We start from the raw sequence: 16570 nt of genomic DNA on the forward strand, positions 1-16570 counted from the left end.
ACCAGGATTTACATGATTGTGTCATCTCTGAGTCCTGGAAGTAAATAGTAACCCTGAATGATGCCTCAACAAAGATGGCGTCATCTTTCTGAGAGAAGAGCAGATGAAGAAATTTTCAGGGGGAGTCCTGTGATCTCTGTGAGAGGTAATAAATACCTGGAAGGGTTTCACTGACACATTACTTGGCATTCTGCACTTGACATGAAAAAATATGACAGGTCCACTTTAAAGAGCAGTCAGTGCCAAGTCTGAATTTATGCAAAGGTCATAAAAATCACCATCAGACTAAACATGACTCCAATCCCCCATACAATGTAAACATGACTCCCATCCCCCATACAATGTAAACATGACTCCCATCCCCCATACAATGTAAACATGACTCCCATCCCCCATACAATGTAAACATGACTCTCATCCCCCCATACAATGTAAACATGACTCCCATCCCCCATACAATGTAAACATGACTCTCATCCACCATACAATGTAAACATGACTCCCATCCCTCATAATATGTAAACAGGACTCCCATCCCCCATACAATGTAAACATGACTCCCATCCCCCATACAATGTAAACAGGACTCCCATCCCCCATACAATGTAAACAGGACTCCCATCCCTCATAAAATGTAAACATGACTCCCATCCCCCATACAATGTAAACAGGACTCCCATCCCCCATAAAATGTAAACAGGACTCCCATCCCCCATACAATGTAAACATGACTCCCATCCCCATACAATGTAAACATGACTCCCATCCCCCAAACAATGTAAACATGACTCCCATCCCCCATACAATGTAAACATGACTCCCATCCCCTATACAATGTAAACATGACTCTCATCCGCCATACAATGTAAACATGATTCCCATCCCCCATACAATGTAAACATGACTCCCATCCCCCATACAATGTAAACAGGACTCCCATCCCCCATACAATGTAAACATGACTCCCATCCCCCATAAAATGTAAACAGGACTCCCATCCTCCATACAATGTAAACATGACTCCCATCCCTCATAAAATGTAAACATAACTCCCATTCTCCATACAATGTAAACATGACTCCCATCCCCCATACAATGTAAACATGACTCCCATCCCCCATACAATGTAAACATGACTCCCATCCCCCAAACAATGTAAACATGACTCCCATCCCTCATAAAATGTAAACATGGCTCCCATCCCCCATACAATGTAAACATGACTCCCATCCCCCCCACAATGTAAACATGACTCTCATCCCCCCCATACAATGTAAACATGACTCCCATCCCCCATATAATATAAACATGACTCCCATCCCTCATAAAATGTAAACATGACTCCCATCCCCCAAACAATGTAAACATGTCTCCCATCTGCCATACAATGTAAACATGACTCCTATCCCCCAACTGAGCAGCACCCTTCAGTGATGTCCCCAGGGAGGGTAGGTAGCCAAACTGAAGTGTGGCCAAAATTTTACCCTAATTTAATATAATTCACTACAATACTGGAAATTCCCCCCCCCCCCCCCCCCAATGTTGGGCAATTTTCTCCAGTGCTGGGTGATTTTACATCTTATATAATTCCCCCAATTCATCACTTTTCCCCCCAGTTCTGATGGACACTTTTTTTTACCATGTTTTTAAGCAAGATATCTTATTTTCACATAATTTTCCTCTCTTCTTGCCAATTCACACCATTCCTGGACAATTTTTAGCTGGACTACATCCTTTTACCCCAGCGATGGGCAATTTACTGTGTTTTTTTTAATGTTCCCCTTAGCTCTGGGTAATTTACCCCAATGCTAGACAACTAGTTATTCACCCTCTTTTCTAGCAATTTACCCAGGTGCTGGACAATTTAACCCCAGTTTTAGACAAATTACCCCATTTTGGACAATTTTAAATTGGTTGTAACTCAATTCTGGTTATTTACCCCAATTGCTGGACAATTTTACCTCAATTCTGATTTTTAACCTGATGGACAATTTTACCTCAATTCTGATTTTTAATCTGATGGACTATTTTACCTCAATTCTGATTTTTAACCTGATGGACAATTTTATCTCAATTCTGATTTTTAACCTGATGGACAATTTTACCTCAGTTCTGGTCATTTGCCCCATTGCTGGAAAGTTTTTTTTTTATCTCAGTTCTGATTATTTGTGTGATTGGCAATTTAAATCAGTTCTGACTATTTAACCCATTGCTGGTCACTTTTCCCTCCATTTTGGTCTTTTACTGGACAGTTTTACCTCAGTTCATGTTATTTACCCCAGTTTTGGACAAATGTATCTCAATTCTGACTATTTATCCCACTGCTGGTCAATTTCACCTCAATGCTGGCTATTTACCTCATTCCTGGAGAATTTTACCTCAGGCCTGACTGTTTAACCAATTGCTAGTCACATCTTATCTCCGTTCTGGTTATTTACCCCATTTATGGACAATTTTACCTCAGTTATGATTATTTACCTAATTGAGTGACACTTTGTCCTCAGTTCTGGCTGTTTAAAGCATTGCTGGTCATGTTTCCCTCCATTCTGGTTATTGAGCTCATTGCTGCCAATTTTACCTTAGTTCTGGTCACTTATCCAATATTCTACCCCAGTTTTGGCTATTTACCCCATTGCTGATCAATTTTACCTCAGTTCTGGTAATTTATCCAATTTTCTACCTCAGTTCTGGGCATTTACCCCATTACTGGCTAATTTTAACCCCAGTTTTGGTTATTTACTCCATTGCTGGACACGTTTACTAATTTTTCTGATTATTTACCCCAATTCTGGACAATTGTACATCAGTTCTGGTTATTTACCCCAATTCTGGACAATTTTACATTAGTTCTGGTTATTTACCCCAATTCTGGACAATTTTACATCAGTTCTGGTAATTCATTCAATTGTCTACCTCAGTTCTGATAATTTTAAGAAATGTTTTACCTCAGTTCTGGGTATTTACCCCATTGCTGGCCAATTTTACCTTAGTTGTGGTTATTTATCCCATTTCTGGGCAATTTTACCTCAGTTCTGGTAATTTATCCAATTTTCTACCTCATTTCTGGGTATTTACCCCATTGCTGCCCAATTTAACCCCATTTCTGGTTATTTACCCCTTGGTGGACAATTGTACCTCAGTTCTCATAATTCACCCAATTGTCTATCTCACTTCTGATAATTTATACGATTGTTTACCTCAGTTCTTAGTATTTAACCCAATGCTGGCCAATTTTACCTCAGTTGTGGTTATTTACCCCAGTGCTGGACAATTCTACCTCAGTTCTGGTAATTTATCCAATTTTCTACCTCAGTTTTGGGTATTTAACCTATTGCTGGCCAATTGTACCCCAGTTTTGGTTATTTACTCCATTGCTGGACAACTTTACCTCAGTTCTGGCTATTTTCCCCAAATCTGGACAATTTTACATCAGTTATGGTTATTTACTGCAATTCTGGACAATTTTACATCAGTTCTGGTTATTTACCCCAATTCTGGACAATTTTACCTCAGTTTTGGTAATTTATCCAATTTTCTACCTCAGTTTTGGGTATTTAACCCATTGCTGGCCAATTGTACCCCAGTTTTGGTTATTTACTCCATTGCTGGACAACTTTAGCTCAGTTCTGGTAATTTATCCAAATTTCTACCTCAGTTCTGATAACTGATTCGATTTTTTACCTCAGTTCTGGGTATTTACCTCATTGCTGGCCAATTTTACCTCAGTTGTGGTTATTTACCCCAGTGCTGGACAATTTTACCTCAGTTCTTGTAATTTACCCCAATGCTGGCCAAATTTATCTCAGTTCTGGTTATTTAACCCTGAGCTGGGCAAATTTACCCCCAATTCTGGTTATCTGGTACCATTGCTGGACACTTTTACCTCAGTACTTATTATTTCTGCCAGTGTTGGACAATTTTATCTTGCTTCTGGTTATTTACCTCATTAATGGACAATTTGAGGTAATATACCCCAGTCTCAGAAATGTAGCCTAGTGCTGAACCATCTTACCCCAGTTTGGGGAAATTTTGGTAATTCACCCCATTGCTGACAATAATAATGACTACCGTCACTTACATCTCATCTCCAATGACAGGTTCTCTTTAGTCACATTCTCAGATAGGCCCTCGATCCCCTCATGTTTTGCATTGTATTGGTATTATTCTGTCACATGTTCTGTCCCCCTTTGTAATGTACAGCGCTGAACGAACTATTGGCGCTTTATAAATACTGTATAATAATAATAATAGGTTCATGTATAAAGGGTCAGTAACCCAGCCCCCACCACAGATCCGCCATGAAACCCTCCCCCTGGGTGTACACACCTTCTTCCAGCCATACCCCTCAGAGCTGACAGACTGTTTCCATGGTCACATTTCCCCGCCCCCGACGCGCCGTGTGGTTGGCAGCTCTCTGGCGACGTTTTGCCAACCAACGCCTGACAAGCTCTCGCGAGAAGACAGCGCAGCAGCCGCGCTTTCCCGTCGTACCCTGCGCAGGAAGATGAAGACTGTGGCGGCCATGTTAGATTAGGCCCGCGTCCAGGAGAGCTGAGAGGAAGGAGGAGAACTTCTCATCCCGGCCTGATCCTCAATCCGCGTCCATCCGGCTGGGGAGACACCATGAGCGGCGGGACGCCGTACATCGGCAGTAAGATCAGCCTCATCTCCAAGGCGGAGATCCGATATGAGGGGATCCTCTACACCATCGACACTGAGAACTCCACTGTGGCCCTGGCCAAAGGTACGGAGGGGGACGGGAGGAAGGGCCCCGCTCTGGGGGGATAGAGGGGGCTCCTGGCCGCGGGGAGCCTCTCACAGCCCAAAATGGTGCCTACAGGCCAGTGTGAGGGGTCAGGCAGGGGTGTTCTGAGACTTGTGGTTCTCCTTCAGCTGTAGGTGTCCAGGGCACCAAGGTGGACGTGTCCTTTTATCTGTAAATACAGGGGGGTCCTGGGTGCTACTGATTCCTCCCACAGTGGGGAGATTGGGGGGGACTTTTGTGTCTGCCCCTCCCCCAGCGATGAGATTTGGGGTATAGCCTTTGTCTGCCCCCCCATAATGGGAGTTGGGGTGCTGCACGTCTCTGCCCCCCCAATAATGGGAGTTGGGGTGCTGCACGTCTCTGCCCCCCCAATAATGGGAGTTGGGGTGCAGCACGTCTCTGCCCTCCCCCCAATGATGGGAGTTGGGGTGCAGCACGTCTCTGCCCTCCCCCCAATGATGGGAGTTGGGGTGCCGCACGTCTCTGCCCTCCCCCCAATGATGGGAGTTGGGGTGCCGCACGTCTCTGCCCTCCCCCCAATGATGGGAGTTGGGGTGCCGCACGTCTCTGCCCTCCCCCCAATGATGGGAGTTGGGGTGCAGCCGCACGTCTCTGCCCCCCCCAATGATGGGAGTTGGGGTGCAGCCGCACGTCTCTGCCCCTCCCCTCCGATGATGGTTGGGGTGCAGCCGCACGTCTCTGCCCCTCCCCTCCGATGATGGTAGTTGGGGTGCAGCAGCACGTCTCTGCCCCTCCCCTCCGATGATGGTAGTTGGGGTGCAGCAGCACGTCTCTGCCCCTCCCCTCCGATGATGGGAGTTGGGGTGCAGCCGCACGTCTCTGCCCCTCCCCCCCGATGATGGGAGTTGGGGTGCAGCCACACGTCTCTGCCCCTCCCCCCCGATGATGGGAGTTGGGGTGCAGCAGCACGTCTCTGCCCCTCCAATGATGGTAGTTGGGGTGCAGCAGCACGTTTCTGCCCCCCCAATGATGGGAGTTGGGGTGTAGCATGTCTCTGCCCCTTCCCCCCCAATGATGGGAGTTGGGGTGCCGCACGTCTCTGCTCCTCCCACAATAAAGTTGGGGAGGGGGGGCTAGGATGCTCCTGCCTTTCCTACAATGGGGAGAATCGGGTGGGTAGCGTGCTCCTGCCCCTCCCCCAGGGGGAGAGTAAGGGGGATAGCGTGATCCTGCCCCTCCCTGGGGGTGTGTGGTTATAGTGTGTCTCTGTTCCTCCCTTGGGGTGGGGGCGTAGCGTGTGTATGCTCCTCCCCCAGGGGTGAAGAGTTGGTGGTGGGGGTAGCGTGCGTCTGCCTCTCACTTTGGGGGTAGCGTGCGTCTGCCTCTCACTTTGGAGGTAGCGTGCGTCTGCCCTCTCCCAAGGGGGGGGACAGTGCATCTACCAACTCCCCCAATGGTGAGCTCTCCCTGCAGTAGTTGTCACTGCCCCTCCCACAATGTGTCCTCAGCAGTACAGTGATGAGGTCATCTCTCTGCTCCCCTTGTTGATTACCTGCTCCTGGTGGTGAGCACTCCCTCTGACTGGTGCTGTATAGGAGGCTGGTAACAGACACATGCGGTCAGCACAGGTGGCGTTTACAGATGCCATTTGTTATTTTTCAATGACGGTGATTCCATGTAATGTGTGCGGTCCCGGCTGTGATCCCGCGGGTGCTGGGGACGGAGGTGCACTTGGCGTCTGTCTTGCGGACTTCATTCTCCCTGGGGAGCAAAGACAGTAATGTATATCTAAAGCCAAATCTGCTTTTAGTTTTGAATTGGCTAGGATAAACACCATTCCCTCTTTTCCATAGGGCTTCCAGGGCAGATCAAAGCAATTCTGATTGGTCAGATGGGTCACGTGACAACATGGGACCAATCAGAATCCTTCTAATCTGTTCTGGCAGCCCTAAGTTAAGAAGGGGAAGATGAGTGTGGCTTTCAAATCCCCAGACCGCTGCATCGGCTGTATAGGTAGTCATAGAGAATCACCCACAGAGGTAGGTGCTGCAGGGACCGGGGGAGAGTGCAGGTGTTCACATTTTTTATGGAAAGGAGAACTTCGATTTTTCTTTTGTGTTTTTAAAGTGTCATATATTGCAGCTTACCAGTCAGATGTGGTGGCTGCAATAGTTTTTGTTTGTTTAGACTTCTTTCCTGTCTGTTTTCACCTGCTGATCTGGCCAGTAGCACACCTCCTGTGTTTGGTTGTCTCACTGAATGGAGGAGCAAAGGAGGTGCCTTTGGACAGCAGCATTGTCACTCTGGGGGGGGGGGAGTTAGATTAGCAGCTTTAGTTGACTTGATCAACAAATATAATGTGAACTCCAGCTCTCACTTTATAAGCAGTTGCAGCAAAAGTTTTTCCTTTTTGGGATAAAGGTTACATACAAGCTATAAACAATAGAACTGTGAGCACCTCAGCCAGCAGTAAATGGTTCGTCTCGCTCCTCTAACTGCAACTTTTGCTGGACAGCTTGTTCTGTTAACCACTTGCCCTCCGGAAGATATACTACACCCCCCCCCTTCCTGAACAGGCCATTTTTTTGTGCTATGGCACTGCATTGCTTTAACTAACAATTGCGCGGTCATGCAATGTTGTACATAAATAAAATTAATGCCATTGGTATTTAATCACCTGGTTTTTTTTTTTTTTGCGCTGTAAACAAAAAGACCAACAATTCTGAAAAAAGAATTGACTTTTTGCTATAAAACATATCCATTATAAAAATAAATGTTTTTCATAAATTTAGGCCAAAATGTATTCTGCTGCGTGTCTTTGGTAAAAAAAAATCCCAATAAGTGTATATTGGTTTACGTGAAAGTTATAGAGTCAACAAATGGCAGTATATATACTGGAATTTTTTTTTTTCAGCTACTTATATGGTATTGCAGCTGGCATTTTGACACTGGGGGGAACTAACTGCCACTGACATCCCCAGTGACACTAATACAGTGATCAGTGCTAATAAAAAGCCCCAACACTGTACAAATGGCACTGGGCAGGAAGGGGTTAACATCTGGGGCAATCAAAGGGTTAACAGTGTGCTGTGTGTGATTTACTAGGGGAGGGGCTGCTTTCTATCTCTCTGCTTTGCAGAGAGATAGAAAGCAGCTTGAACATGCTGACAGGAGAGAGCTCTGTTGTTTACAGATCTCACCCCTGTCAGCTGCTCTGCCAATCAGAGTCACGGTCATAAATTGCTGGCCGGTACCCAGTGATTGACATCTTCAGGAGCCAATGAGAGCAGTCACAATACACTGATCATGGGTGGTGATCGGGGGGGGGGGGGGATTGGTTGTGGAAGAAGCCTGCGGGAGTGAGGAATAAGGTTGTTGTTAATAATAATATATAAATCCTGTATAATAATAATATATAAATCCTGTATAATAATAATATGTAAATCCTGTATAATAATAATATATAAATCCTGTATAATAAAAATAATAATATATAAATCCTGTATAATAATACATAAATTCTGTATAATATTATACAGGATTTATATATTATTATTATACAGGATTTATATATTATTATTATTATACAGGATTTATATATTATTATTATTATACAGGATTTATTTATTATTATACAGGATTTATATATTATTATTTATTATACAGGATTTATATATTATTATTATACAGGATTTATATATTATTATTATACAGGATTTATATATTATTATTATTATACAGGATTTATTTATTATTATTATACAGGATTTATATATTATTATTTATTATACAGGATTTATATATTATTATTATTATTATACAGGATTTATGACGCCAACAGTTTGCTCAGCGCTTTACAATATAAAGGGAGACAATACAGCAACAATACAGTTCAATAGGGTTAGGAGGGCCCTGATCCTAGGAGCTTACAATCTAAGAGTTGCTTCTCCTTGACAAAAACAAGCGTTTTTCTCAGAGTTCAGCTTTAGTTGAATTCCGGGCAGATATAAAAGATGCAGATTGATGTTCTGCATTTATTAATATTTTTTTTTTTTTCAATCAAGGCAGTGTAATTCCTGAATCTGACCTATAATCAGCCTCTTGGAAGCCCTTTACAACAGAGCTCAGATTGGGAGAGTGATGGCCAGCATAATCAGCCAATCACTTCTTCTGCAGCACATGATTATGCTGATAGAAGGAGACAGCAGAGTGACGGACAGATGAGGTCAGTCTGCTGCTTCTCCTTTCATTGTCCAGTCAATCTGGGGGGGGCACGATATGTACATGTTACTGAAATGCAGCAAACCAAAATCAGTACTGAAATACAAATTCTTTGGCAGGTAAATGTGCTCCTATATTTGTATTTTGTGTGTTCAGCTCTTTGCCTGAAGTCCAGCTTTAATCATCCCTCGTCTTCCACTCTCCACTATTGATAGTCAGTCAGCATAGATTCTTATCGGCTATGGAATGGCGATCACATGGCTTTGTTAGGAAACAGCTGCATGTGTATTTTTTTTCTGTTCACAAACTATTTTCTTTCTTTTTTTCCAGTCCGTTCCTTTGGAACTGAGGATCGGCCCACAGAGAGGCCTGTAGCTCCTCGAGATGAAGTGTTTGAATACATCATATTCCGGGGGAGCGATATCAAAGACCTCACAGTGTGCGAACCTCCGAAGCCCCAGTGCTCCTTGCCACAAGACCCGGCCATAGTCCAGGTATCTGCATTTCTTCTGCCCATAGCTGGCTGCTTGTTATCTCTCCAAATAGCTGTTCAGTCCTTTGCCTGGTGTGGAAGGAAACTGCAGCATGTTTTCATTGAGTGCACCTTTTGGAGTTATGACAGGAAAGTATGTTTAAAAGCGAAGCCATCGCTATTTGCTTCCCTTCGGGCTGGTCAATCTACCATTGAAATCATTTTTGTTATATCTATTAGGCCCATTTAACACAGCGTGGAGTCTGCTTGCTCAGTGTTGGATCTGTCCGTTGATCTCCCGCAGAGCATATCAAGCAGATGACAGGCCTGTGTCCGCTCCGCCTATGCAGAGCAGACACACACAGCCAGCTCTGCTCTATGGGCAGTTCGATGTAACTGGACTGCTGTCAGTTTGCACTCGACTGCTCTCCGATCCGCCCAGACATAGGAACGGATCCCCTTCAGTTTGTTTTTAGCAGATCGGATTGGAGATAGGCCAGTGTAAATGGACACAAGTCCATTTACATCCGGCGCTCCATATAGGAGAATGGAGGGTTCACCTGAAAAACTTAACAGGCGGACCTGATTGGACCGATCATGTGAAAGGGGCCTTAGTGAAATATAACTGTTTAATCGTGTCAGAACATCAGAGCTATAGATTTATTGTGTTATCACATAGAGTAATTGGCCCTCCCAGTCCTTGTCTTTGGACTACAGATTGAATACTCATTATTTTGTGAAGATGGACCAGTAAGAGGGTCAAAATAGTATGACAAGGGAACTGGACAGGGCTGACACCACTCGGGCCACAAAAATGCTGCATGCAGCAGGACTTAAAGTTGCACTATGAGCAAACCTTTTTTCATTTAGGGTTAGGCTGGGGGTGGGGGGGTGGGGATTTGCGTGGCTATAGCCCTGGTTGGCTTTTTTTTGGCAATCTGTTTCCCATTTGGGAGATTACATTTCCTGGCCCACAGACACAACAGGAAGTGTGATGAAATCCCTTCAAAGTGAGGGAATTTCTAGTTTTCACCATGACTGGTGTCACTATTGGAAGGTTTCCCCCAGGGTGGATTTGATTTAAATCCCTAGTCAGTAAGGCTTGATTTAAATCCTAGTTTTCTACATAAAGACTAATTCTTGCTGGTATAACTTTAATATACAAGTAGATGAAGATTTTTAGAATAACAACTTTTCATATTAGTTTTTTTATCCCCAGTTTAATAGGTTAATCATTCATATTTGGACAACTTTTCTGTTGTACTTAGGAAGGAGAAAAATAATCATTACCTTAATAATAACAACTTAAATAGATTCATTCAACTGAAACAATAACATTCCAGCATATGTGATTTGCTTAAACATCCATGTTTGTTAACTAATTTGGCTAAACAAAATATATATATTTGAAGAAACTTAGACTGTCAGCCCCTTCCTCCTCACACTTAGTTTCACTTTCTTCTTGTGCAGATCTATTCCACTCCAAACAATCAGAAAAATATTGTTTCTCTTCTATTCACTGAACTTCTTGAAACTTAGCACTGAAGGGGTTGATTCTGTATTCATAGGTTTGTAGAAGTTAGGATGAAGGTCTTTTTCTTAACTCTGTTCATGTTATAACATTTTTGCTGTGAAGAAGAGGCATGTGATCTCCGCTGAGTCAAATTCAGTTTTGAGAACTGCAAAAGTAAACCAATCATCTGTGATAATATGTTGTAGGCAGAGAAACTGCCCAATAATCTTACAAAAACCTCTGGAAGAGCATGACATTGTGAATGGATTCATGGAATTTATTTACCAAAAAAATTAAACATATACAGCCTTATTCTACATAATTAATAAACTAATCTTTATTTCATGATGGAATAACCTTTGGATGGTAATATATTTTCCTCAAAAAGCATTTTATTCAAAAAAATCCGATTTTTAAATAAAAAAAAAATCTGATTTAAATAAAAAAATCATTGATTTTTTTTTTATTTTTTAAATAAATCATTGATTTTTATCCACCCTGGTTTCCCCTCTATTCCTGTGCTGGGGTCTTATCTTAATTTCACTTTCAATGATATTCGTAGACAGAATTAATAGAGTGGGTGAATTTGCCGATTGGAGGCGTAGACAGCAATTAAAATTGACAGGGGTTCTCATCCTTCTTCACTCTGTTCAAAGCAGAAAAAAAAGTCTTGCCGTTTATGCAGGCCATAGACGGGTCGTTTATTAGCCGAATTTTTGTCCGAACGAAAAATCAACCGATATTCACACAGTTAGTGGGGCAATGCCGTCGGCTGTTTTTCGCGGATCTTCTTATTTCTTTTTATCGGTCATGCTGGAAAATCCACGAAAAATGGCCGTTTTTCGTAAGCATTGGTGGCAGCATCCATGGCAGCAACGACTGATTTTTCGCTTATCGGCCGACAATTCAACTGATTTTTCGTTTATCGGCTGACAATACGGCCGATAAACAGCCCGTCTATGGCCAGCCTTAGTCATACTTTAAGAGCTGAGTGTGCATTCATGAAAGATCAACAGGTATTTTTTAAAGGAAGAAAACCTAGAGAATCACAGCACACCACGGTTTGTGTGGAACCCTGGAAGTGTGCATGTATTGCTGAGATGTTTTGCCCAGACACACTTTAGTGATTATTTGTTTCCTCTCCAGTCTTCACTAGGATCCTCTGCGGCCTCCTCTTTTCAGACTGCAAGCTCCTATGCCCCATTCAGCAGGATGCCGGCGTACAGCCAGTTCAACTCAGGCCCTCTGATGCCTCAGCAGTTTGGAGCTGTTGGTGTTGGTATGCATCTTTTGTTTTTGCTTGTCTTTTAGTTTGTAGCAAATAATGGCCCAAAAATATGTTTTTGTACCGGTTTCCATTAATGGGGTGGATTAGACATTTTGAAACTTGACCATTTTTTTTCAGCAGTATTACAATATGAGGTCTACAAGCTGCATTCTTGCTGCATTTATCTGCTTTGTATCTTTCAAAGCACCTGGATTCAGCCCTTCAAAATGCAGTGTTTAGTTATAAGCTGATCTCCAACCTTATTTCCCACATTTGTAGCAAGTCCTCTTCTGTGTTGAGGCTGATTGCTATTGTTTTCCTGCAAACTTTCATCTCCGCAACATAACCCTTTGAAGCTGCAGCAGCTGCACGGGAAGGTAATATGTGTATATTACATTTCACCTTTTAAATATGGAAAATTTGCTGAAATCTGAGCATTATTATTTTTAGTACTATTTATTACAGGGACTTATATGGGGCTGTCAATTATTACACAGCGTATGTAATATATATTATAATGTACATTCACATCAGTCCCTAACCCTCGAGCGTACAATCTAAGGTCCCTAACTCACATTCATACATACACATACTAGGGACAATTTAGACAGGATCCAGTTAACCTACCAGCATGTCTTTGGAGTGTGGGAGGAAACCGGAGTATTCCGAGGAAACGCATGCAGGCACAGGGAGAACATGCAAACACCAAGCAGGTGGTGCTGTGGTTGGGATTCGAACCCTAGTACTGCCAGGCGGGCACTTCCATTTAGCCACTGTGCTGCCCTAGCACAGTTGATTAACCCAAACGCCATACCCTTATACCTACCTCCATATAGTTAAGGATCAAGTTCACCTTTGGAACATGTAACATGCGTCCATAGCCGCAGCAGTGATTGTTGTCCTTTGGACAAAAATATTGCACTTTTTTTTTTACCTGCAAAAAAAGTGTATTTATTATTTGTGTCCAAAAAGTGAACCTATCCTTTAAAGTATTTGGTTGTAGGTGTCTGTTTTAGTGTATTTGGACAGTATGTTGTAGCATTTGCCTTGAACCGGTTTCATTGCTGTTGTGTTTTTTTTTTTTTTTGTTTTTTTTTTTGTTTTTTTTAAATCCTCCTTATCAGCTGGCAGCACACTGAGCTCATTTGGTGCAGACTCTGCATCCAGTGCTTCTCTAGGCTCATCCAGCACTGTGGCTTCATCCTTTAACCAAGACCCAAGGACCCAAAAAACACAACTGTCACAAGGTAAATGCCAATTTCAGCGAGATTGTCTTGGACAATTGCTTGGTTTTGTTTGGCCATACTTCTCATCTGGGTCACAGGAGTGCACTTATTTGTTACTTATGTCTGCAGGTCGCACAAGTCCTCTGCTAGATCCCTTACGGAAGAGTCCAACCCTTGAACAGGGGGTCCAGACGGCATCGGCTGTTCCGCCAGCGGTGACTGCAGCTGTTGGCAGAAGGAGTCCAGTTCCTTCCAGATCTCTGCCATCCACAATACAAAAGACCTTGGAAAGTCCAGAGCAAAGAAAAAGTGAGCAGCAGCTCTTTGCTTTGTCTTTTGTATCCTTGTTGTACAATGTACGGACACCTTATCTCTTGTGTTTTTTATTTATTTTATTTTTTTTGTCTAGGCGATGCACAAAAGATAGCCAGAGCCGAAGCAGACATGCTCAGGAATGACAAGCAAGACTTCAGCAGGAGGCATATGGGTAAGAGATGTCCGGTAGACTTCCGTGCACTTGGAAAACTAGAAGCTTGGCTTTTTTCCTAAGAGTGAACTTGTTTGGTGTAAACTAAAATCTGGGTTAAGTAAATGGTGTAAGTACAAGAGGCTTGTCTAGTTGACTCTTGGTGAGCTTTATGTGTTCCTTGCAGATCTGTGCAGTAATCCATGAAACTTCCTTTAATATAGACCGCTCTCTCTGCTTGTACAGGGTGACTGGTCTGGTCTAATCCCACGCCAAGTAGTTTTCTGCAGGCAGCTTGTAGTGGGTGGGGCCTTATGGGCTCTGCCCTTTGTACAGGCTATGTATAGCAGTTATGTTGCCACTCTTTTCCCAAGGCAAAATGTTTCCAGAGACATTTGGTGCAAATGGTTTGTCATTTTTGGCTATTGGGAAATACATTTTAAATGAGTATCTGCACATACTTTAATGCTAGGTGATGTACAGGTATGTCACCCAACTTTGAGTGGTTATACCAGGATGACAAATGCAGCTGCAGGCATAATCCCGGTATAAGTTTTTGCCAGTGGTCGTCTTTCCTGTAAAAGCAATCCTAATAGACCCCAGATCTCTTGGTAAAGAATACCTGTCACTGTCTATTATCACAAGGGATGCTTACCAAAAAAAAAAAAACTAAAGGGACTGTGTAAAAAAAAAAAAAAAAAATTAACACTACCTCGTGCTTGCGAGTAAAGGCGGATGCACGTGATGGTCCTACATTGGTATATGAACAGTGATTGCGCCACACACCGTGAGTTATCACCAGGGGCGGACTGACCATTTGGAAACTCGGGCACTGCCCGAGGGCCCAGGGTCAGTAGGGGGCCCCATGTGATGCCCCTAGTACCTTTTTCATAGGCTTTTTTGAGTTTGGGCAAAGACACGGGCCCCATGAGTTGTCAGTCCGCCCCTGGTTATCACCATGAACGTCCGATCCGATCGAGAGGAATAATTATAGCACTAGACCTTCTATGTAAATCTAAAGGGGTAACATGTAAAGACTTTTAAAAGGTAGCCTATAGATAATATACTTTGTCGCCATTGCGTGTGCAAATTTAAAATGTGACATGTTTGGTATCTATTTACTCATAACATCTTTTTATATTTTACCAAACAATTGGGTATTGTATTTTGTATTTTTGCATTAAAATGTAAAGTTTATATTTTTCCAAAAAATTGCATTTGAAAAACTGCTGTGCAAATACTGTGACAAAAAACATTGCCGCACTCACCATTTTATTCCCTAGGGCCTCTGCTTTAAAAAAAAAAAAAATTATGATTGGGGGGGGGGGGGTTCATTTTTTGCAAGTAAACAGGTACAAAAATAGGCCCAGTCTTTAAGTGGTTATAAAACACTGTCCTTTGTGTGCTCCTAGACAGGCACTGGAACCAAGGCAAATTTTCATATTCTGCTTGGAGCTGTGTCCCTCCCCTGCCCTACTAATGGCCATTAATTCTGTTGTTGTTCTGGGGGAATGGATAGCACCTAATTCTGAAAAACCGAATCTTCAGTTAGTAAACATTGGGACACAGATTAGGTGATTCATAGTATAAAAGTACATGTAGGCACCAATTTTGTGTTCTAAGTTAGACATTTTTTTTAAAAGCAATTCAGTTTTTTTTTACCATGCCTATTGTTTCACCAAAGCCAGTACAGCAGCAGGCACATCCCAGCCCAGGAGAGGTCGCGGTGGTCACAGAGGGGGCCGAGGGAGATTTAATGTCAGGCGAGACGGTCCCATGAAATTTGAGAAGGACTTTGACTTTGAAAGCGCGAATGCACAATTCAACAAAGAAGAAATCGACAGGGAGTTTCACAACAAGTTAAAAATAAAAGGTGGGTAAACTTGTGGCTGTCCAGTAGCCTCATTTCCAGGTTTGTGCTCTGTATGTTTTCAGTTGGCTGGCTTTGATGACATCCCTGCGCACCGGAGTCAGTATTGCAGCATGGTGTGCTCTGCAATCATCTGTGTTCCCTGAATGCAGAGTTTACACCGCATGTGTCAGTGACGTCTGTTGGAGACCATGTGAATATCTTCTAAGATGCGCAAGTTTTCGTGAATATTCACGCTTACCTGTAAGGGCATGTTTTAAACTCTGCATTTACTACTGTTTTAGGATGCATTCACGTGAGCAGAGCGATTTTCAGGCATCTTTATTTTTGCAAACGTATACAAGTGTTTTAGAAGTGTATTAATATTGTGTTTATATGAATTCAAGCTTCAGATGTTGTCAGCCAAAAGAAAGCACTAGTGGGATGAGATTTGTTGGGGAGAGCGGTTTGGCTGGAAAACGCACAACAAAATGCTTGTAAAGCTCTCATGTTGTGCATTATCAGGGTTTCCCATTTAAGTCCCTGGGGCCCGAAAATGCTTTGATCTGCCTGAAAAGATCACATGCTTTTTTGAGTGACAGGTGTTCTTGCTACAGGCGACAATGCTCAGATGTGCAATGAATGGGATTTTGCTTGTCGAGCATATTGGAGCTCAAGCTACAAAATACTCGTGTGAACGGGACCTTAATATTTTAGCCTTTAAATTATTGCAGTATATTCATTTCCTAATTTTACTTTTCTAGTTTCTTCTGCCCGCTTAGAGACCTTGTTGCCAGATCATTTATTTTAGCAACAATCTTCAAGATTTT

At 42.8% G+C, this 16570-nt stretch overlaps 1 protein-coding gene and 1 long non-coding RNA gene across 2 annotated transcripts in view; one reads left to right on the forward strand and one right to left on the reverse strand.

Moving 5' to 3' along the window:
• The window catches only part of LOC149441738 (uncharacterized), a 69617-nt gene extending 65327 nt beyond the window's left edge, over positions 1–4290 (reverse strand). Inside the window, exon 1 of the long non-coding RNA XR_016307300.1 lies at positions 4079–4290. This is a non-coding gene — a long non-coding RNA (uncharacterized LOC149441738). The remainder of the gene's footprint in view (positions 1–4078) is intronic.
• Positions 4291–4490: 200 nt separating this feature from the next.
• On the forward strand, positions 4491–15790 carry LSM14A (LSM14A mRNA processing body assembly factor). The gene is made up of 7 exons (XM_089656954.1): positions 4491–4744; positions 9278–9441; positions 12079–12211; positions 13324–13446; positions 13555–13734; positions 13835–13912; positions 15576–15790. Exons 1-7 carry the CDS (start codon positions 4624–4626, stop codon positions 15770–15772), a joined length of 996 nt encoding a protein of 331 aa, XP_089513080.1. The 5' UTR covers positions 4491–4623; the 3' UTR covers positions 15773–15790.
• Positions 15791–16570: the final 780 nt, after the last annotated feature.

This window comes from Staurois parvus, unplaced genomic scaffold (genome assembly GCF_062004578.1).
Source record: "Staurois parvus isolate SC_StPar_1 unplaced genomic scaffold, SC_StPar_1.0 ptg000952l, whole genome shotgun sequence".
Taxonomy (NCBI): domain Eukaryota; kingdom Metazoa; phylum Chordata; class Amphibia; order Anura; family Ranidae; genus Staurois; species Staurois parvus.